At 34.0% G+C, this 24,282-nt stretch overlaps 1 protein-coding gene across 5 annotated transcripts in view; it reads right to left on the bottom strand.

Annotated features, from left to right (window-relative positions):
- The window catches only part of RSRC1 (arginine and serine rich coiled-coil 1), a 441,996-nt gene that overhangs the window by 71,086 nt on the left and 346,628 nt on the right, over positions 1-24,282 (bottom strand). For 4 of the 5 annotated variants that reach the window (XM_057737932.1, XM_057737931.1, XM_057737935.1 and 1 more), the window contains one exon: positions 5,383-5,451. The exons of the other annotated variant lie outside the window; for it this stretch is intronic. In XM_057737932.1, coding sequence (XP_057593915.1) covers positions 5,383-5,451 — 69 coding nt within the window. The remainder of the gene's footprint in view (positions 1-5,382; positions 5,452-24,282) is intronic. 5 annotated transcript variants of the gene reach the window in all.

The following is a 24,282-nucleotide window of genomic DNA, read 5'->3' as shown; positions in this document are numbered from 1 at the left end:
GGCAGATGGCTAGGCTAAATAACTGTGTTGGTTCTTGAGTGATTTTTGACTAAATAAAAACTTGAGGAAAAAATATGGGATAAAGCAATGCATCCTAGCTAAGCAGATTAATTTTCCTCTTAAAGAAAGCAGCTCTCTAATATTAGAGCTAATGTGTTAAAAGGATATACTGATATATAAAATATACTACATTATGAAAGATGTAGAACTATTAAACCTGATACACGGGAACACAAATTCCCTAAAAGGTATTTAAAATCTTGGAGTGGAACTATCTAATAAAGTAAGACAAAGAGGGGAGAAGGTGAACTGTCAAATGTTTAAACCTAAGAAGGAAATTATACTGCATGTTATAACGTCTAGCCAATTCAGGAGAGGGCTAGAAAGGACACTCATTTTTATCTAACCTACTTACGTCAATATGCCAACTGTATAAACACTGACTCCTAAATGACACCCCGTGCCTATTAACTTTACCCTTCTAACTTCACTCCAAGTTTCTTATAAAGGGTGCCCAGAAGGAATAAAGGATGCCTCCGAACCCCAAGCATTCATCTTCTCTGGTCTCAGGCAAGGTGCCACAGTGGAGGGAAAGAGGGATTATAACTGTTCTCTCTCTAGGTGTGGTAAGACATGATACCAAGTGTGCTTTATGCTAGGCACCTCGAAGCATGGGAGAGCCAGGATCTCTGAGAAATGGTAGGTTTGGCTCTGGTCCAGGCTCTGAAGGAAGGTATGGACTTGACAAGTGAGTGTCTTACACAGACCAGCCAGTCACTGGGGAGAAAAGCACACAGAGATTATGGGAAAAGGACATGGACACCTTGACAAAATGTGCCTCTGACTGGAGTACCTCACCTCCTGGGGTCCCAGAAACACAAGTGAGGCAACATAAAATGGGTACAGATCTATCTGAGGACACACAAAAAACCAGTAAACAAGTACATAAGAGCCAGAGGATGAGATCCAGAGAGGAAGGCAAAGGATAGAGGAAGAGGGATTTAAATCATATTATATTTGAACACTGATCGTAAGGATTGTGATTTACGCAGGCTGTATAAAGAGGGGGAATGTGTACTGGAGTCATACTCCTGGGTTTGTGTACTGCCTTCACTACTTATTAGCTTTAGAGCAAGCTATTAAGCCTTAGTTTCCTAACCTCCCTATAGTACAGGGATAATAACAGCACAAACCTCAGAGTTCATGAGGATTAAGAGAGTTAACATATGTAAAGTACTTAAGAACATTGCCTGGCACCCCTTTTTTTTCTTTTCAGTTACTGTACTTTTTATCCCCCGCTTTGCCAAAGGATTAACAACAACAGAAAAGATGAAATTAAGGCTAATCTATTTTACTTCTTGTCAAGCTGATGTGGCAAAAGGTTTGATGGATTTCAACTTAAACAAATGAGACTTGAGGATTCTTCTAAGTCTTCACTTGAATCACCTAACACTATGTTCGTATTGTCACTGTCCACCATTTCCATGGATAATTTAGAATGGGTTGCCTAACACTTTCGGAAACAAAATATTTGAAGTAGAAAACTAACAGATGGGTAGAGCTATTCTGAATAAACACAAGGGGGAAAAGAATTTAAAAACCACTATATTTATGCCACAAATAAGAAATTCATATTAGAGAGAAGTCAAAATGCAAAGAAAGACAATAATACTTATAATTGGATTTAAAACAATTAGAATGCTTACATGAATACTATGTTAAATATAGTATAAAAATATAGTACAAAAATAAAATACAGTATTAAAAATAAAATACAGAAAACCTAAGCAGTTATGCTAAAGCATTCAATACAGAAAGAAATCAAAAGGAGAAAAGTTGAAACAATTTTTAATTATATTTAGTCAGAACATTTTCAAACACATACAGAGAAAAAAAAGTCAAAATTAAGCATTTATTAGGTCAAAGAATAAGAAGGAAAACAGAACTGAAAGATTTAATTTTTCCTAAAATATAATGTATAGTTAGAAAAAAGTGCTTATTTTTAAAGAAGGAAACTATAAACCCAAACTTTAAATACTGCTGACTTTTATGAAATAATGTAACCTTTATATAATTCAACTAAAATGGAAAGACCTGGAGAGTAAATGGTTCAAAAAAGAGGGTTCATGAAAATGTACAGTGATATTCAATAGGTGGACAATCAACTGAGCTGTGTAAGGACCAAGAAGGGCACTCTAAATTGGGTCTCACTGTTTAAAGAGCGGAAGGCAAAGTGGTTACTCTGGACAAGTTTTGGTGAGTAGCCTGACTCTTATCTTGGATACAGAACTTGCAAACATAATTATGATATTGATTTAAGAACACTCAAAGAAAAGGACTGTACAATACTCAGAATGTATTTGCAAGACACAGATCTTGCTATGCTAATGCAATAGCTTTTTTGAGATGACAGAGAATGGATAAAGGTAGCTGGGCAGATAACATTTATCTACATTTTAACAATGCTTTCAACCCTGTGCTGCATGTCAGCATGCTGAGAAATTAAGAGATGAATTGTATAAGTGACGTGATAGACTGAATTACCAGTGGCTCCTTAGAAATAAAGGATTATTATTCTTTCAGATGCAGAAATATACATACATGCACATACAGATGTATCTCAGGTTTCAATCTGCAGCTAGATTAATTATATGAAATAAAATAAATGTAGCTTATACATTAATCATTTTTGGGGAAGTTTAATTTGACAGCATTCAAGTGTTTAGACAACCTACAAGAAAAACATTTTGGAAGCAAACAACAACAACAAAGAATGTGGCTAGTAATTTACTTGCACCCACAAAATATAGGCAAAGGAAACCTATCAAATGAAACATACCTTTTATCTTTTAAAATTAGTGTCATATAGGTTGTTTTACCAGTAGAATTTTTCTTCAACATTTGTGGTAATAATTTTCCTACGTTTTTGGATGCCCAGAAAATTCAGTGAGTTCAGGGAAAGCCTTGATAAATCCATACTAGCAAATATTGATAGTATTTAGAGATTCACTGATTTCTTTTTGAATGATTGTAACTCTTTAGAAAAATAGTCTGAGTGAGGTCCTGTCTTGGCAAAAAGACATAACAAAGTTGGGTTATACTTTCAATGATGTTACTTGGAATCAACTGCAAGCTCAAGATAAGTTACTTAAGCATGGATTTAAAAGAAGGAAAGGTAAACTGGTCATTCACTCATTCATTCATTCAATTGTGCAATAATTAAGAAACTGTGTATCTACTACATGCTAATCACTGTGGATATTAACTAAATCCTCTACAATCCTAGAGTTTATACTCTAGTTAGAATGACATGTTTATAAAGATGCTAATTAAAATTGCTATGATGGGAGGGATGTGCTTTTCTAACAATTCTCAGTTACTGAAATGGAAAAGTTTACTGTATATTATATCACAGGCTAAGTGCAAGGTCAATTTGACTTAATAGGAGTCTAAATGAAAAAATATTTTCAAAAGAATTACAATATAACCAAATAGTTGCCTAAATTCTTAAAAAATCTTTTAAAAGATGTTTAGAACTCATTTAATGAAAAAAAAAAAGAGACTATTAGAAATATCAATTGTCATCATGTAAATGAGGGGTTCCGAAGTATTAAAAAGTTTCTTTTAGCACTTAAAGCCAGTATCTTGGAACACATTATCAGGCTTCAACTCCTTGAAAGCTTACAGAGAAAATAGTTACTAGGGCAATCATTCATATTATGTATTTTTTTCATAACAATAAATCACCTAGCAATTTCAGTATCTGTGGTTATCATATCAGTGTCATCCATTTTCAACTGGTTATGACTCCAATTAAGATATGAATTAAGGAATTATACTAATAACTATTGCAGCATATATTCACTGTGTTTGTTGATAAGTGCCACACTTGTAATTTATAGCACCACAGTGTTTTATAGGGGCTATTATGTTATTAATTAGCTACACTGATCAGAATACCACATAACATAGCAGTACTAAAATATTATAATTTGCTTAGACTACTTTGCATCTAGTATTATATCTATTTGTACTACGGGTAACCATAGCATAACTGAAATCAGATAGATTTGTTTCCACTAACAATACCAAAACGTGCACTCCAGAAAGCCAAAAGAAGAGAATTCTAAGGATTTTTGCCAATGGAATTCAGTTGTTTTCTCAATACACCAAAAAATTAGTTGATCTAGGACAAGAGCATAAAGTCAGGATTTAAGGGGGTCAAATAAGGTAAAGAACTCTATATGTACATTTATATGCATAAATTAGTCCACGTTTAGTTGGAATCTACTTATTTGTAGGGTTCTGCCATCTAAATCTACATGGGTTTTTTGGTTTTTGTTTGTTTTGTTTTTTTGGATTTGCTTTGAGGGCTTGGCTCTGATAGAATGCAGCTTTTAAGCATTCTAAACCATCGTACTCAAAACATTTTAGGTTCTATAAGGTCTCAGCTTCCAACTGTAAGTTAGGGATGTAAATTTTTTCTGGTTTTCATAGTAAAAGATATGCACTAAGGAAAAATTCTCAATTTTCGGATTTAGACAATAGCACTCAAAGCCAGTATTTTGGAACACATTATCAGGCTTCAGCTCCTTGAAAGCTCACAGAGGAAATAGTTACTCTGCTGATTAGCCAGTAGAGTGACATGATTGCCAGTCCAAGTGGATCATCAACTAACTGACTGAGAAAGAGTGGCCTGGATCTTGCTTTAAGCGCTGTAATTTACAACAGTATATATAAAGCCTCTGAGAAGGAAACACGGAAAATTTTCACTCACATAAATCACAGCAAACTAAAGGGGAAATACAAATTTGTTAGGAGAGATAAAAATGTGTTAGATTTCTTTGTGTAATATTTTTGGGTGGTGGCTTCAACATTACTTAAAGAAATAATCTATAAAAATTATGATGAGTTTCTTAACCTGAATTATGACTAACATTTGACATTTCATATTTTATTGTTCCCTCTTAACAGCTTTTTAATGTAAAGTCTTGTTGGCAAGGGGACTTTTCCTCATCACTGCTAAAATAGTTCAAAATGCACCCATAAGTTCAATCCATTTCTATGACTGATTTTGATAATTTAAGATAAAAATCAGAAGGAAAGAAAGCAACACCAACTCTACTTTCTAATTTTATATCTTCCCAGTTTCCCCAGATGCGTATCACTAAGATGCTTATAAGCCAATCTTATGCTAGCAAACATCAGTGTCCAAGACACTGAATATAGTGTGATACTGTCTCACAGTTTAGGTTCATGAAGTAGCATGAGGTATCCTCTAAAAGCACTTGATTTTATTCTATCCAGAGAATGAAGAGAATCATGCCACACAGTGACTCCTCACTATGACTGCTTTGAAACAAAACAAACACACGTCTTTACCTTCCTCCTTTCTTCTCTTGGCTTCTTCTTCATTTCTTTCTTTGGCTTTCAATGCTTCATCAGCTTTTGCTGAAACAAAAACAATAAAATTTCTGCACTTATTTTAAGCCTATATCGTGGATGAGAATACTGAGAAAAGGGAAAATAAATTCATTACGTGTTTTTTGTGAAGTAGTCAGAAGGAAAAAAATGGCTGAAAATCTGAAATATACCTTTTACAATCTTTATTCAGACTATTTACAATATTTATTTAGAATATTTGAAGCTTAGTTCAAGATAATCTCTGCACAAAAAAAGAAAGTAAATTTAAGCAACATAAGTTTAATGATGGCATATAAACTGGGAAAAACTGTTGGTCATTAAAAGCCATCTGATTTGTCAGTGCAATGCATCTGTTTTAAACTTTGGAGGAAAGTTCTTAGGCTACAATTCACATTTTAAATATAAGAAGCCTGCTATATCTTTGGAATGGTATCAAATTAGGTAGCATATTATTTTTTTTCATTGCATATCATAGTAGCAGTTCTTTATTCATGTTATGACAGCATTTGGTAAAAAGAATCTTTTTCCCTCTAGAAACCTCTTCCCTTATTACTTAATTATCTACTAGTTGCTCAACTGCAGGGGTTTTCAAACACTTTACTACAGATGTTAGAGAAGATTAAAAATATACAGCACAGTAACAAGGGACTATCAATATACTCTGTAAATTAATTAAATTTCTGTTCTAGCACATCATTTATTCCAAAGCATTAACGTCTCAAAGGAGCGATTCTCCTTTATTGCCGGCTCACTGCCTGATGAGTGAACTAAGTGAAAATAAGTCTCTAATAGCATTATAGTTGATGAAATATTAAGTTAAAAAAGTATTGCCTCGTCAAAGGAAAAAGAATCTAACTGTGCCAGCATTAAACTCTGGATGAGCCTTTCTTATAATGATAACAGCAATGTAAGCCATGATTTAAAAAATAAACACACTCCAGTTTTTGCTGCATATATTTTTCCTATGCAAAAATCAACATATCTTTCTGAAGTACAAAACCTGGCTTAAAAGAGTAATTTCAAGAAAATACACACCACATACATAACTATTTTTCTTCAAAAGTTTGATTTTTCTTCACTGTCAACATTGACACTTTCTTAAAATAGAAAACATATAATGGTGTTGTGAGGTGCTATATCCAATTACACAGACATCTGTTTCCATTTACAAGCTTTAATAGGTACTTAGACTGCATTTAAAGTCATGAAATATTAAAACTTTTATGCCACTCTGTATCATTGTAAGAATCTATTAAATTAGATAATAAAAACAAACCACCAGTAACTCTAAAGACTTTTACTTCATTTACACTTTATTCTGTCTGGTAGAAGGACAAGGATAATAGAAATTCCATTTAAATTCAATTTTGGTTATATGTGTAATTGTAGATATACCCCTTGAGTCATGTAAAATGCTCAGCTTATGTTTCTTTCAAATTATCCCGCTCAGATTCACATTCTACTCCTTACAACCATCTTCAATATGTATTAGCAGAGCTCATTAGACTGAAATTTAATAATGCAAACATCAGGTGGATTTCAAGAACCTCCATTAACAACATAAGATGGATTGCTTATATATAGCTCTTGGGCCAACTGGGCACAATTTAAATTCAATAAACTACTCTGCCTAAATCTGATTTATCTATTTCACTATGCTGGTTTGTCCTTTCTTACTGATTTGTTGCTATACATGGACAAATCATTGGAATATTGTTTTATACGGTTTTCTTTAAACTGCAAATGGCTCTTGTGCTGTGGTTAAATATTTCATGTAATTGAGCTTCATGCTGTCAATCAAGATTCCCAAGTATGTGTATATGTGTATAAATAAAAGAACTTTGAATTATGTAAAAATATAGATAATAATTAATTTTAAATACAGACATTTGAAAATTTTATCAATAAGCAATATGTTCTCTACAAAGGATCTGAATGAATTCACTTGAAGATAATTTATTCAAACTGAGTCATTAGGATAAAATCCTCATTGATTATTAAGGGAACATAGAAGAAATATTCTTTTTTTCCTTTCTGACTGCTTTATGGTAATATTATTTAAATGTGAATAAGGAAGAACATATGGTCATTCATACATGACTTAGTTTATTCTAAAAATTTTAATATTCTCTAAAAGGCGGCAATCCCATATTACAGATGGGGGGATATGGAATCTCATTAGTTGTACTACAAAATGTGATATCAAAGAATAAGTGAAAGGTCTTTTCTTATAATGTATGATCAGTCCTTTTGGACTTTACAGCAAGATCTACGGTAAAGCATATCATTTACCAAAAGTACTTACATTTTTTCCACTAGCCTTGTACAAAACTTTCAATTCTTGGCTCTTTCAAACTCCCCAGGCAAACAGTGCCCTCCGGGCTTTGCTTCCTTCCCTACCAAATCTGAACCCCAAGATCATCATTTCAATTCCACACTTACAAATATCCTCATTTCCCTAATTCCTCTGTTGCCATGCCAAGCTGCTACCATTTTTTCTACTTTTGACGCAGAGGCTCCCTACAAAATGGTATACACATGTTATTGGCTATACTAGACACCAAAGATTTAGAGATAAATCTGGATCCTTCCATGTTGCTCCTTCTTAATCAACATCCACAGTTGCTTCCTTTCTCGTTTCCTACAACTTAGTAAGTTTTCTCCACTGCAAATGCCAATAACCTCACATCAGCTCCCCTGACTCCCTTATATTTTCTCAGCCTCACTCCCATTCACCTCCAAACTTTTATGTTCGTCAGTCCTTTTTTGCCTTGTTTCAGAAAGTAAATCTATCCACTTGTGCTTTAGAACCTGCTGCTTTCAGTATCCTTTAGGGTTCTTTTTGCTTCTCAGGGTTCAAACTCACTCTTCTCTATTCTCAGACTATAAACACGTTCAAGTCTCACAAATTCTGTACAATATTTACTCTTCTTTCAACTGGTTACTGCCTTTTCTTGTTCCTATTAGATTTTGCCCCCACAGCTTTTGTAATGGTCCCTAAAAACTCTATAATAGCTAAGTCTAATGGTTATCTAAGTTTTATCCTATTATAATCTCTCCAATTTTTTTTCTAAACAGCTAACCAACCACATCTTTATCAAAATGTTGTAACAATTCTTTGTCAGCCTTTTTTGGCTGCTGTCTCTTTTACCCACTTTTCATTTCTTGGAGTTCTGTTGTTACGGAACCTTGTAAATAGAAGGTGTAAAATGTAACCCATATGTCTATCATAGTTCCAGTTCTGGCCTTTTTCCAGACGATCAGAACTTTTTTCCAATTACTTCCTGAATACCTCCACATATATATTTCAACACCATGTCCATGATTGAACTAGCAATCTTTCCCTCAAACTTGATCCTCTTTCCTGGGTACTTTCTGTTTTCTCTCAGGTTAGAAACCTTTGTGACACTATCCTCCAATCATATCCATATGCAGTACATTGACTGACCAAGAGTTCCATCATATTCCACTCCACGGATGATCGCCGGAATCCATCCAGTCCTTCGCATTTTCATCACCAATATTTATGTTCATGATCTCATCTCTTCTCACTTTTGAATATGAAAGGAGCTCCTATTTGATCTATGTACTTTTAATACTATCCCTCTAATGAATCCTTTATATTACCACCAGAGCAAGGAATGCATTCCTTTTATGTATCCCCAGCAGCAAGCACAGAATGTAGAACATGAGATGGTCAACAATTATAAAATAAATAAATCTAGCATTCTAAATACAATCATATCACACTACCTCTGAAGGTGCCCTATTGTGCATATCTATGTAAATCCAATCTCCTTAGCATGTCATCTAAAGCCTTTCACAGTCTGATTTCAATGAACTAGATTTCTAGCCTCATCATTCACCAATTTGTTTTTTTGGCCGTGCTGCACCACACGTGGGATCTTAGTTTCCCCACCAAGGATCGAACCCACGCCCCCTGCAGTAGAAGCATGGAGTCTTAATCACTGGACCGCCAGGGAAGTCCATCATTCATCAATTCTCCTTCATCATTTCAAGGATGCATGGCCTTATGGGGCCACATTGCGTTTTGTTTGTATTGCCATGCCTTTGTCCTTGCTGGGGCACTCACCTCATTTTCTCGTGAGAAAATCTTATCAGAATTTTTTACTTCAAATGTCACCCTCTTCTGTGAAACCTCCCTGATCAACAGCCCTTGTCTTCAAATGGATCTGATTGCTCCCTCCTTTCTTCTTAGGCATTTCAGTACCTTCCTTACAGAATGAACAATACTTTATTCCTTCTGTAGAGAAAATATGTGTCTCCTTGAGTGCAGGGCACACAGTAAATATGACAGAAAAATTGTTGGCATTTTCTTCTTCATGAGTCTTTAGGCAGAATACATTTTCTAGTCTTTCTTGAAGAATTTACTTGCATTCAAGCCAATGAAGTGTGAGTATAAGTGAAGTGTATCATGTTTCCATACCTGGCCTATAAAACACTCCCATATAATCCTCATTCTCTTGCCCTATCCATTGGCTGAACAGAGGACCCACGGAGGGCCAACAACAAGAGAAAAGAAATCTGGGTCACCAAATTTTTGCAAGCAGCAGTGCTTTCCTAATGACTTGCATTACACTGTGATATAAGCACAAAACAAATATATATGTATATATAATATATATATTATTTACTGAAGTATAGTTGATTTACAATATTGTGTTAGTTTTAGGTGTACAGCATAATGATTCAGTATTTTTGCAGGTTATACTCCATTATAGGTTGTTACAAGATAATGGGTATAATTCGCTGTGCAATACAGTATATCCTTGTTGTTTATCTATTTATACACAGTAGTTTGTTTTAAGGCATTGAAATTTGGGGGTTGTTTGTTATAGCAGTTTCTGCACCTTGCCTATCTTATGAGAGGAAATCAACTGAATCAAGGATATGAAAAGACTGACAGGGTATTCCACTTATCCCCTACGTTCAAAAAGGACTATATTAATATTCCCAGAGAAAAAATTTTTATAAGTGTTTAACAACCCTCATCAGAAGTTCTTTTCTATAGGTAGTCCATTTTCTGACATTGCACCACAATGAGCAGACCAGAAATGTTGAGGAATTCTTAGAAAAGAGAAAGCAGATGGGACCAGATCTATGGAAAAATGATTAGAGGAAATCATAGCCCAATCATATTCAGAAGACTATACAGACATTGGAGAAGTTCCAGGGATGCTTTTATCTTAGAGTCAATGGAGCCCAGGAAGAAGGTAGGCCTGGGGCAAACGTCAAATGGGAAATTATAATTGGAGCAGCTGAACAATGGCACCTTCTTGTATATGGTAAGAATGCGACTAGGTAGTGTTTGACCATAGGTTAAAGCAGTGAGTGTAGAAGGTGTTAGGCCCAGTGAAGCAAGGGCTGATAATCACTAACCTCTAAAAGGGATGACAAATTACTAACGTGTCCTTACCAGCAACACATCTTGTCCCCTGACACAATCAATGGAAACTGGGTATAATGAGTGGAAAGGGAAGGATTACAGGGATTGTCAAATATATTTGAATGACCAATCTAGAATTACCAGAGATTCAAGGAAAACCAATCCCTTGAGACAAAACAAAACAACATAAACAAGAATTACACTTTAGAACAACTGAACAGAGGAATGAGAGTTAATAAAGCCAACAGAGTTTTTTTAGAATCAGTGTATATAATATCCTTACAGTGATTTGAGAAGATATTAATTGCATCTTGGAAATTAAATTTTGATCATCAAAATAGAACTCCACACATGAGCTGAAGAGAAAGATGAATACAGCTGAAGACAAAATGAGTGTATTAGAAGGTCTTAACAAGGAATTCTCCCTGAATGAAGTGGAAAAGAACAAAGAGATGTACATATGGGAGAAAAATTAAGAGATGACATCATCATCATCATCAAAGTTAACCTTTACTGGAGGCCTAGTATGTGGCTTTGTGTTTGTACGTGTGTGTGTGTGTGTTTGTGTGTGTGTGTGTATCACTTATTCTCATATCGGCTCTAACCCCAATTACAGACGAGGAAACTGAAGCAAGAGAAATAAAGTAACTTTTTCAAGGTCATAGAGTTACAAGCACAGAAGATCCATATGTTCCAACATCTATCTAAGAAGATAATGTGAAACAGCATAACTCCATTAAAAGAATGAGATAGACGTGAATGTATTGATGACATGGAAAGATCTTCAACACAAATATTAAAGGAAAAAAAGCAGGTTGAATAACAATATATAGCATGATCTTATTTACCGAACAAAACAAAGTATGTGAATGTATATGTAAATGAATAGAAACAGCACAGGAAGTGTGCATGGAAAACAATTTACTTGCCTAAGCTCAAATGTGGCAGAGCAGGGTGTCTACCCAAATCCAGTAGGTGTGCTATTATATTACCTTTACTTAAAAATCTACACGTACCCTAATATTCCATCTACAAAGTTAAGAAAATTATTCTCTCAAGATACTGAAGTTTTGCGGTACTCATATCAATTTTGGAAAGAAAGAAATGTTCTAATGAACTGCAAATAAAAACATCTAGCAAAATATATATTCCTGCTTATTTCAGTTTGATATAATTTTTAGCCCTTTTCACACTAACGTTAAGAAAATGACCAAGACACTAGGGTATTTCACAGGCACTGCTGTTTCAAAATATTTTAAGCAATGATTGCAAAACAGGATGATTTACAATCAGGATACTAGTATTATATCTAGCATTGTCCAATGCTAGAATAATTAGCCAAAGGTCAGAATGACTAAGATTCAGAGCCTATGAATTCTTGTTTAATGCTTTTTTAAAGCCTATTTCTTACCTTTCATTCACTTGGAAGCAAATAGTAACCAAAATTAGAGAATAATGAACTGCTTCCATGCATAAGTTACTGTTTATGGAGAAACTTTTATCTGAATATACTTTATTCAAAATCACATGGAAAATCTGAAGAGGCCTCTTGCTTTGTAATAACCATTAATATTTGTTTGTCTTATTTGTTTTATATATTTAAGGTGGTTAGAAAATATATCTAGAGAGTTTCTCCTCATAGTACTATATTAAATCCTATAAACATTTGAGGCTGGAGAAAATTTCAGTAATTCTGAGATTCCATTGCACCCCTTTCTCCCAAAATACGGTAGCTCTTCTAAATTGATACAGTGATCAGTGGTTCTATTAAGTGTAATTATGATTCCAAAGTGGTACAGTACCATTTTTCAATTATTCTTGTGTCTCTGAAAAATACCACTGCAGTGAATGATGGCTCTAAGTAAGAAATACCTGAATAAAGGCAATACTAATTTTCATGCTATGTGAGAGAGAAAATCAGCAAAGAGTGAAAACTGTATTTACATTTAGGATTTAATTTCCTTTGAGCTTTTATGTTGATAGTTAAGGCAGTTTTCATTTTAACCTAGAGAAATAAAAACAGGTGATGGTATAGTTTAGTTCAGCTGTTCCAGGGTCTCTTTCTAGGTTCTGATGGGAAGGGGAGAGTAATAATAATTGTCTGCTGGAAGAGGTACAAAGGTGTGAATACTGAATCAATTTTCCAAATCTATCAGCCCATCTGTTAGCAAGCACTACTACTTTTTGATATTTTAAATGCCTCAGCAGGAAAAAAGCATCATTGTTAGTAGGGAGAAAATAACTTTCAGTTATTAGCTTCAAAAAAAAAGGTGGTAGTCTGTGTTTTATGAGAAGAAATGTATAAAAATATGGGACAAATTATAATAATTTTGAGTCAAGGTGGCATATATGCCTCAAAGTAAATAGTTACAGATCTAACAACTTGGTTGAAAAAGGACAAAAATTCTGAATTCAAGGAAGTGAAATTACTAGGAACATCAGAATTGCAAAAGCCTTATTTTTCTTTACATATTTGAAAACAGCAACCCCCAGAGGTTGCTAAAAGTCTAGATATGAACTTAAAAATGACAACAGAAGAAAAAACATTTAGAGATACTAGACCTGTATTAGATAAGAAACAGTTAAGAATGACTTTCAGGGAGAAAAAAATTATAATATAAAAAATGTAGGGCTTCCCTGGTGGCGCAGTGGTTAAGATCTGCCTGCCAATGCAGGGAACACGGGTTCGAACCCTGGGCTGGGAAGATTCCACATGCCTCGGAGCAACTAAGTCCATGTGCCACAGCTACTGGGCCTGCACTCTAGAGCCTGTGAGCCACAACTACTGAGACCACGAGCCGCAACTACTGAAGGCCGCATGCCTAGAGCCCATGCTCCCCAACAAGGGAAGCCACCGCAATGAGAAGCCCTTGCACTGCAACAAAGAGTAGCTCCCGCTCTTCACAACTAGAGAAAGCCCGTGTGCAGCAATGAAGACCCAACGCAGCCAAATATAAATAAGTAAATAATAAAATAAATCTTTAAAAAAAATGTAACGTTAAAAGAATGCTAATAGGCTGTGATCTTTAAGGCTTTCTCAGATGTTTTTGCTGGGTGTTACGTATAGTTTTTTTGTACTTATCTAGACCTCGGCATAGTAGATAACCTGAAACGTCACTAGTCAACACTATCAAATTCATTTATAAATTTACATATGAACATAGCTGCTGCTTCTGCATATTTAAACCTTATATAACTATATTATTAGCTTCTCCGGTGCCCCTGCCTCCTTTGCACACAGAGCACAGAAGAAAGATCCATTAATTATAAGTTCTTATTCCTTACCAACTTGTACCATTAATAAACACTATCAATACAAATGCACATAAAACAAATAAATGCATTGACAGGCATAAGCTGCCTGCACAGCAAAGAAAAACAACAACAACAAAACAAGTGTACACATAAAAATGTTTAGTCATGTTCTGCATTTGAAATGATTATTCTGAATCTGCCTCAAGCAGCACATCAGGGGCAACAGTAACTACAACTGGAAAACTCATTTACAAACATGAAATTGCAATTATTGCACAGCTACTGCAAAAAAAAAGCCATAGTTCATCATCAGTAAATGCTCTAAAAATATTAAGTTTTTGGCTTCCCTGGTAGCACAGTGGTTAAGAATCTGACTGCCAATGGAAGGGACACAGGTTCGAGCCCTGGTCTGGGAAGATCTCACATGCCATGGAGCAATTACTATGTTGCCCATGTGCCACAACTACTGAGCCTGTGAGCCACAACTATTGAGCCCACATGCCACAACTACTGAAGCTTGTGCTCCTAGAGCCCATGCTCTGCAACAAAAGAATCCACCGCAATGAGAAGCCCACACACCACAATGAAGAGTAGCCCCCACTCTGCGCAACTAGAGAAAGCCTGCATGCAGCAACGGAAGACCCAATGCAGATAATAAATAAACTTATTAAATTAAAAAAAATTATTAAGTTTTGCTAGATCACCATACAAGCAGGATTTTTTTCATTAGTTCCTTCAAGTGTCCATCCAAAATGGATTTACAAACCAGATAAACCAGATGACAGAGAAAATTCTCCAGCAGAATACTGTACCCTAATCACTGAGCTACACATTGAGGATTGAGAGATGAAGAACTTCAAAGACAAGACAGGGAAACAAAACCAAACACACACCTGTATACAGGTACTTTGGAAGTAATGAAGAAAGAGGATATGGTCAGGGAAGACTTCTAGGAAGAGGTGATACTTAGGCTGCCCATTGTAGGATAACTGTTAGTCAGGAGGACAGGACAATCATTTGGTTCACGAAGTCTAAAAGAACCAGCTCAATTATATTTTATGTTTTATTTTATGCTTACAATCCAGTCCAGAAGGACCCTGGAGAAAACAGTAGTAGAAAGCCAGGAGGTATGCTGTCATAGACTCCAAGGGATATTAGACCAGGGATAGTGCTATATTCCCTAAAGGGTGCTGTCTACTGCCAGGGAGACCTTATCAATTCAAAACGACCCCAAGTCAAGAATGAAGTTACAGTAAAAATCATAAGCAGTGCAAATTCTCAGCAAATCATAAATGTCTGGAGCTGGAAGGAACCTCTGAGATTACATATAGCATGTTCCATGGAATACTGATTTCTCATGATTCTTCATTTACACAAGGTTCCACAGTGGAATTAGACTGGGTAACGCAATACCAAATCTTCCCTCCTGGAAAGTTACTATGCTCATCAGCAAATTTAAAGCTCAGAGATATTCTGCTGGTAGAAAAACTTGTTTAACTTAGTTTAGCTTGTGTTTCCCCAGCTCAATTTTACCAAAGAATGATTCTTTTCCTGTAATATAAATAAACAAAGAATATACTTTGGGAAATGTTAATCTAGTTTAATGCCTTCCCCAACTTATGTTAATTTTTCACTAACTCAGATTTTGAGGTATAAAAATATTTCATCATTTAAAATTATTTTCTTTTCTTTTTTTAAAAAACCTCCCATTTGAATATTTGGAGACAGGAACTGTTACTCTTAAAGCATAATTATCTTATTAAAGTCTAGAAATGATTCTGTAGCATCTCATGCTTTAAGTCACATATAACTCAAAAGGTCACTTACACTTACTTTTGCAAATTATTAAAACAGTAATAGTAATAAATGGTGGTGACAGTGAAAAATTATGGACTCAATGAAAATGACAAATGGAAAACTAAAATATGATACAGTATCTTCTAATTCTTTTCTACTTTTTTAGCACCAATGTGGGAGTATAAATATTGGGAAGATATTGAATGATTTGAGTTTATTTGCTTTTACATAAAGTTCCCTTTCGTATACTTTGTAACAGTTCCCAAAGTAAAAGCTTTTTCTTTCACTATTTTATCCTATGTCATGTCCTCTGGATTTTCTTTTAATTCTTATACCCCCAGGTGGGCTTAAAGATTACCCATATTTGCAAGGATTTACTTTATGTGCCCTTTCTTTTCATTCTGTTGGAAAATTTTCTATGTCACTTATTAGAAAAGCTTTGATGATCAATTTCACTGCTGAGTGACCCACTAAGTGTGTTCAACAGATGTGCTGGTCTAATGCAGCTGTATGAATATCCTAATGATCTTCACTTAAATAGGTACTTTTCTTTCCAACATTCCTGCTGGAATCCATGAGCATTCCAATGGCAAGGAAGGAATCAAACAGATCTAATTACAGTTTAAGATGAAAAAGAAGAGAGCTAATAGTTGTTTTTTTAAAAATGTGTAAATCCTATAGCCTTCTGCCCGTGCTTATATTTCTTCTCCAGTTGTGTTGATGCCTGATGCTTACCCAACTTCCCATTCTGTAACCTGAATAAACTGCTTAGTCACAGTACTTAGAATGTTATTTACCAAAATCTAAGAACAAGTTTTTTAAAATTGAAAACAATTCAATAATAACAAGATGGGGATACAGAACTGCTATGATGTCTGGTCTCTCAAAAAAAAAAAAAAAGCAGTAGAGTTTTTTTTTTCTTTTTTACAGAATGCTGATATGGAATACAAAAATAACTTCATCATTCTGTGTTCCTTTGACTTATAACACATCCATCAACTGGATGTCAGTTTGAAGTCAGTTGGCCACCATTATAACTCTCATTCCAAGAAAGATGTTTCAGCATTTCAGAAAAACTCTGGGGTTTGGAGCTACACTATTATTCCCTTTGAGAGGAATCATATCCAAGACTCACTAAGTGATTTGCAATGCTTATTCTTTTCAGTAAACAAGCTGAAGATCACAGATACCCTATCAATACATATTTTTAAAGAGTAACTAAAGGTAAGCAATCCTTTCAAAAATAAGGACCAAAGTCCAGAAATGGCAATGCTTATCTATACATGTCAGAAATCAATGATGAGATGCAATAGTTTTCCATATCAAAAAAATTATGCCATTATTTCCTTTCCTAATTTTTACTGTACTTTTACATTATAGTGTTTCTTTTTTTAAAAACAGAATTACATATTTTTACTTATATCATTTGTTTTCATGGCTTCAATTCCTGAGGGGAAACAAAAACTTAGGCAGGCCTACTATGTGTCAGTCACTGTGCTAAGTATCTTAAGATACAGCTATTTCATAGAATTCTCAAAAAGCTTCAAAGAGGCTTAATACTTTGCTCACGGTTACATACCTAATAAATAGGTGAGTCAAGAATTATAACAGATCTGTCTGCTCTTTTCATTACACTATAATGACTTTGTAAATACAGCATGGAAATAACTTATATAAAACAAATCTAATCCTACTAGTGCTTCTTAATAAAGGATAGTTAACTAGTTCTTTTTTAGTTAAATTATTAAGTCAGAAAGGTCATGAATAAAATGACATTGTAAAATAAGCATGAAAGCAAATAATTTAGGGTAAATTGCTGTGCTATTAATAAATATTTTGAAGTTGACTGTTTTCTTTCAGGAATATGAAATGCTCAATATTTAAGTGCATGCCATGATTTTGGTTGCCAACTTGAGAGACTCATCATTTAAGTCTGAGGCCAATAGCTGGATTTCAGTGCTTTAATACATACATCTCTATACTAAAAATGCTAACACCTCTGATAAAATGCAGACTTCCACTGCTGAGTCCACAAATTTTCCCCAAAGGACTTTTATGCCATGTCCTGATTTAATCCTGTTAAAAGTATGTCTTAAATGCACTTTTATATACCACATTCTGATAGAGGGGGGTTGTATGATTGCCTTACTAATTGGGATGCCCCTATAATGCTAAAGAATATCACAAATTCAATTCAAAATTAATAAAGCAGGCTTTGTTGGATGACAAACTGAAGCACCCTGAAGGCGTGACCTGGTTTCGGAACAATCTCTGAGATTTCTACTCCCCAGATCTGTGAAAATTAGGCACATAATGAAACTGTTACATTTACTCTCCAAGGTGAACTGTAAACTGGACCAATGTATTATGACCTTTACCAGCCTATTAATGAAGCAGCATGTTCTTTTCTCGCATATGATAGGTGAATTAAACAATAGCATTTTAAGGCAGAAGAAATAAGGAAAGAAAATCAGTCTCCCTAAAAATCAAAGTCATGCTCTATACCAATATTCAGGCAACTGAATTCAGTCCCAAACAGAAACAAGTGAATATGAACACGCTGAAGATCACAGAAATAATAAGCTAGAATTTTCCTGGATTAGAAGTGAATAAGAAATGTAAAAAATATATAAGAAATTTAAGATCTATGTAAAGAAACTTCAAAAGCATTTCTTTCTATTATAAGCAAATTTCTACTAGCAAGTCCACGTACTTTATTAATAAAGCATACTATACATAAAAACATAAAGGTCTTTAGCATTCTTTAAATTGTTTTGATGATAAAAGACATCAGCAATAAAATAAAATACATATATCAAACAGAAGAAAGTCATATATTGAGGAAAATGGAAATACAGTACTCTTTTGAAAGTTTTCTCTTATTTCAATTCTATATGGCACTGTTGAAACAATAGAAATACGTTCAAGAATATTACAATTTAAAAGCAGACTCAAAAGAAATTTTATAATGAATATCTTAGTTATAGTCATTTTATCAGGCTATGATGGTGAGAATTTGTCCTCCAAAACTAGAATGCTGCATTTAAAAACAGACACTACTCATGGAAATAAAATCAAGAATAAACAAATGGGACCTCATGAAACTTAAAAGCTTTTGCACAGTGAAAGAAACCATAAACAAGACTAAAAGGCAACCCTCAGAATGGGAAAAAATAATTGCCTATGAAACAACGGACAAAGGATTAACCTCCAAAATATACAAGCAGCTCATGAAGCTTAATACCAAAAAAGCAAATAATCCAATCCACAAATGGGCAGAAGACCTAAATAGACATTTCTCCAAAGAAGACATACAGATGGCCAACAAACACATGAAAGGATGCTCAACATCACTCATCATCAGAGAAACGCAAGTCAAAGCCACAATGAGGTATCCCCTCACACCAATCAGAATGGCCATCATCACAAAATCTGGAAACAACAAATGTTGGAGAGGGTGTGGAGAAAAGGGAACTCTCTTGCACTGTTGGTGGGACTGTAAGTTGGTACAGTCACTATGGAAGACAATTTGGAGGTTCCTTAAAAAACTACAAATAGAACTACCCTATGATCCAGTCATCCCACTCCTGGGCATATACCCAAAGAAAACCATAATCCCAAAAGAAACTTGTACCATAATGTTTATTGCAGCACTATTTACAATAGCCAGGACATGGAAGCAACCGAAATGCCCATCAAGAAATGAATGGATAAAGAAGATGTGGCATATATACACAATGGAATATTACTCAGCTCTAAAAAGGGATGAGATGGAGCTATATGTAATGAGGTGGATAGCCCTAGAGTGTGTCATACAGAGTGAAGTAAGTCAGAAAGAGAAGGACAAATATTGTATGCTAACTCACATATACGGAATCTAAAAATGGTACTGATGAACTCAGTGACAAAGAACAAGGACACAGATACAGAGAATGGACTGGAGAACTCGAGGTATGGGAGGGGGCGGGGGTTGAAGGGGAAACTGAGATGAAGCGAGAGAGTAGCACAGACATATATATACTACCAACTGTAAAATAGATAGTCAGTGGGAAGTTGTATAACAAAGGGAGTCCAACTCGAGGATGGAAGATGCCTTAGAGAACTGGGGCGGGGAGGGTGGGGGGGACTCGAGGGTGGGGGAGTCAAGGAAGGGAGGGAATACGGGGATATGTATATAAAAACAGATGATTGAACTTGGTGTACCCCCCAAAAAATAAAAAAAATAAATTAAAAAAAAAGACACTACTAGTGGCTTTCTAGTCTCAGTATTAGTCATTATCAATATTTAACAACCTCTATTTTGTTGCTAGATATTTTCAAGTAGGTATTAAGTTATTATAATTTTATTTAAGGTAGTGGGAAACTTTAGCATGTACCAGCATCGCATGGAAAGTTGTTAAAACAGATTTCTGGCCTGATGTGGGCTGAGATTTTTGCATTAAATAAAAAACAAAAACACTCAACATAATTTTTATTTAGAAAGGCAGAATTTTAAATTCATTTCATCCCAATGTGATTTTTTTTTTCCGGTGGACCCAAGAGTTACTTAGAAGAACGTTTTTAAAATTGCAAGCTATTTGGTGTTATTTATACTCAGGTCTAATTAAATTTCATTCTCATCAAAGACGGTAATGTATATGATAATTCTTGATATATGTTTATGTTTACTTTCTTAACTAATATACGGTCAGTTTTGTAAATGTTTAATCAGCACTTGAAAAGAATATATATTCCTTAACTCTTCAATTCAGGATCTCCTATGTGTTCATCAGAGCAAGCATATCTATTAGCTTGCTGTTGTTTTGTTAAATATATCTCCTATCATGATGGCAGGATTCAAAGTTTATCTTTGCAATTGCATCAATATTTGCTTTATATATTTTGAGACTATATCATCAGATGCACACAAACCAGATGCAATCATCTAACGCAAATCACTTACCAATACAGTGTACTCTGAAGAAGGGGCTTAACAGTAATGAAGTAAACAGAGGAATCAAACAAATCAAAATGATGTATAAATGGAAAAAATATTTTACCAAAAGATTGAAGCATCCCAGTGAAGGGTATGCTGAATCAGGATTCAAGAAGCCACATTCTTATGTTAATTAAATAACACCTGTTAAGTAAATATGAAGAAGTGCCTGAAAAATCCCAATACCAACAGACTACCAATCTTTCTCTTCTTTTTAGAACAAGATATGAAAGAACTACCATGTGAACAAGATATGGGAGGAATTTTTTCTTTTTATTCTGTCATTTATAAGATTATAGATCTTCAAAAATATTTTGAATGGATTTTGTTTCGCTAGCTCATCACTTTAACCACAGCACTCAATATACTGCTATATAGTAGTGCTCAATAAATATATGACTCAATGAAAATTGCCAAGAAGCCAAGAGGTGAAAATATACCTCATACCCCTGATTTAGAGAAGCATAGAAATTGGGAGATTTATAGAGAACAGAGTAATGATTAAAACTTAAGTCTTGAATAATTTTGGTTTGTTTAGTGAAGGTGCTCCGGGACCAGTTCCTTCTCCTTGTCTAAAAATCCCCTGAGGACTGGAAGCCAAGAAAAGACTTTTGGACTACTCTTCTGAGGGGATCTGATATGGAAAAGTATTACTTTTGCAATGTAGGCTCAGTGCAAGCCATCATCTTCCCAAGAAAGCGCTCTCAAAAAAGGGTCAGAAAACTTCATTTTCTTTAGCATGACCTATAGAATCCTTCACTAAGTGGTCCCAGCCTTTATTTCCCAGTCAGCCACCACTCCATCTCATATGGTTTATTCTCCAAACACCAAGACCTTATTAAATTTGGTATATATACTAAACTCTTTCACAATTCTGTGCTTTCTTATTTCTTTCTTTTTTTTGTACCCTAGGTTTGGAAGATTTTATTCACTTTTTAAATGCTACATTTTATGAGAATCCTCTCCTAACTCTAGACAGATCTGGTTGCTCTGGTAGTACCTTTAATTTTGGCACTAATCACATTATACTGTAATCATGTGTTTAATATATTTGTTTCTTATTCACCTTTGCATCCTCAAAACTCAGGTTAGTGCCAATGAATGTTTACTAAATTAAACCTTTATCAGACCATTTTCAGTTTTTCAAAAAAAGTAAACACTGGTAAGAAAATGAGCTATTTATAATAGCTGAAAGCATTTTTAGCTTTGATAGAGCAAAACAGCACTTATTTATATGGATATCTGGTTACATATAGCACACTACCCTAAGAATATGGTATAATACATTGCATCAGATCCCCAACCAAAAGCTTTTAGATATATAAAAGAACTGAAAGACATTTATTAGAATATGGTATCTTCTACACCATTATCTATTAATGAAATGGCTAAAATCAGGACATAATGCATTACTGAGAGGTATTCTAGCAGAGGGGTAAAGGAATGGATTCTAAAGCCAGTTACTAGCTATGTGACCAAGACAAGCATCTTAACTTCTCTGTGTCTCAGTTAATTCACCTGAAAATGTTCATGATGTATGTTTATGATGTAATTTATACATTTTAAACCTATTTACAAGTTTTCAGTAAGTAAATCCCTCTTTGTCACAAAATTTCTTTTAAAGAAATATGCATTAAGTATATGTAATGTTTCTTTGCTATTTCTGAGAAATTGTATAGAATATAAAATGGGTCTACTTAAACTGAGAAAGAAAATGTTTATATATATATATATATAAGTTCCTAGATATGCTCTGTCTCACCTACAAATTTAGCTCTATATTTCATATTTGCTTTATTTACATTCATAGTATTCTAAAACACAAATTGTTCCACTGTCTTGTAACTTCCTTCATGACATTTTAGCCTATTATCCTAGTCAGTATTAATTCCTCCTCTTAGGTCTGAGAGGACTGTATTTATTTCTCTAGTATAGTTAATTGGACATGTGTCTTTCTTCTACACTTGACTGCCAACTCCTTGAGGTCAGATATCTTACTGATTTTAGTATGGTGTAGTATAGGGTATGGTTCACTAGTGCCTAAATAACTGTTTATTGAACTAAACTAAAAATTAACATGTAAAATAACGAGTGAGGAATAGCAATGTATTAAAGATTTAATTCTGTTCATGTTACTTAGATATTTTAGGAACATCTATGACAAAAAAAGATATTTTAAGTTTTAACAATGTTTCAAAAAATTATGTTAATTAGCACATTCCATTCTAGTCATATGAATATTATTATTCCAAACATAAAATCTGGCATAACTCTTCAAAAATTCTAATTTTAAGATTATATTAATTTGACATATATTTATTTATGTCTGCACACATATATAAATATGCCTATCCACAAGTTAAAGTGAATCCTTCTCTTACCAAAAAACTCATTCAAGGTATGATTCAATATTTAGGCTTATATACTTTATAAGTTTCCCTGTATAATACATATTGAAGAGCAATCATTATGAATTTTGAATTTTCTCAGTAATCAAATAAAAAAATCTTTAGAACCATAGTTAATAGCCATTAAAAGTCCTATGCTTCCTCATATATCAATACAACAAAGTTAGATATTTAGGGAAAATATTTTCCCATTTGGATGAATTATTTCCCTTGATTTTTTAATATTAGGTACTTACTGTTTTATCAACATAAAACAGTGACACTGGCAACAGTATTCTTACTTTACCTTGTGCCAGCATGATATTTTGAAAGCATGACCTTATACTTTAATAATACTATTAAAAATTAACACCTATAGGTGAAGCACCTGAAAGCATGTATAGTGTTAGAAAACAAACAAACAAACAAACAAACATAACAGCATGCAAGAGTTTTCACTTCATACACTTGAAACACAAATTTAAAAACAGGTATTTTAACATGGTATTATTTTACACTACAAATCCATAAACCCAGCATTTTTACATATAACAGTATCATTTTTGTTTCAAGTACATATGACTAGCAAAAATTATTTTCCAAATATTTCTAATTTATGATAAAGTATAACCTCATTAAAGATAAGCATCAGTATATTTCATCATAAAAGGCTAAGTTTGAGACATTCAAAATGTTTTATACAAACCTTCATTCTGATTTCATGCTATTTTCAATACTTTGAACTTTTCTGTAGAACATACTATCATCTTGTACTATCTTAAGTTTACAACTAGAAGAGCATAATTTGAAAACCTTTACCCATTTATTGTACTTTGTTCAAGGCAATGCTTTCAGAGATTAAGTGAACAGAAGTATTTATGTTTTTACTAATAATATTTGCCTTGAAAATTTTGTAAAACAAAATATGATGAATAGGTCAAACTTTGTGGACTTATACTTTTGGATTCTTCTCCTTTGTGAATTTCTTATCAGCTAAACATAGGCATAGCAAACTAGAGCTGAGGGTACAGCCTACC

Source organism: Hippopotamus amphibius, chromosome 6 (genome assembly GCF_030028045.1).
Source record: "Hippopotamus amphibius kiboko isolate mHipAmp2 chromosome 6, mHipAmp2.hap2, whole genome shotgun sequence".
In the NCBI taxonomy this organism is placed as follows: domain Eukaryota; kingdom Metazoa; phylum Chordata; class Mammalia; order Artiodactyla; family Hippopotamidae; genus Hippopotamus; species Hippopotamus amphibius.
Note: the sequence above shows the minus strand (reverse complement) of the source record. Positions and strands in the feature narration are given on the sequence as shown.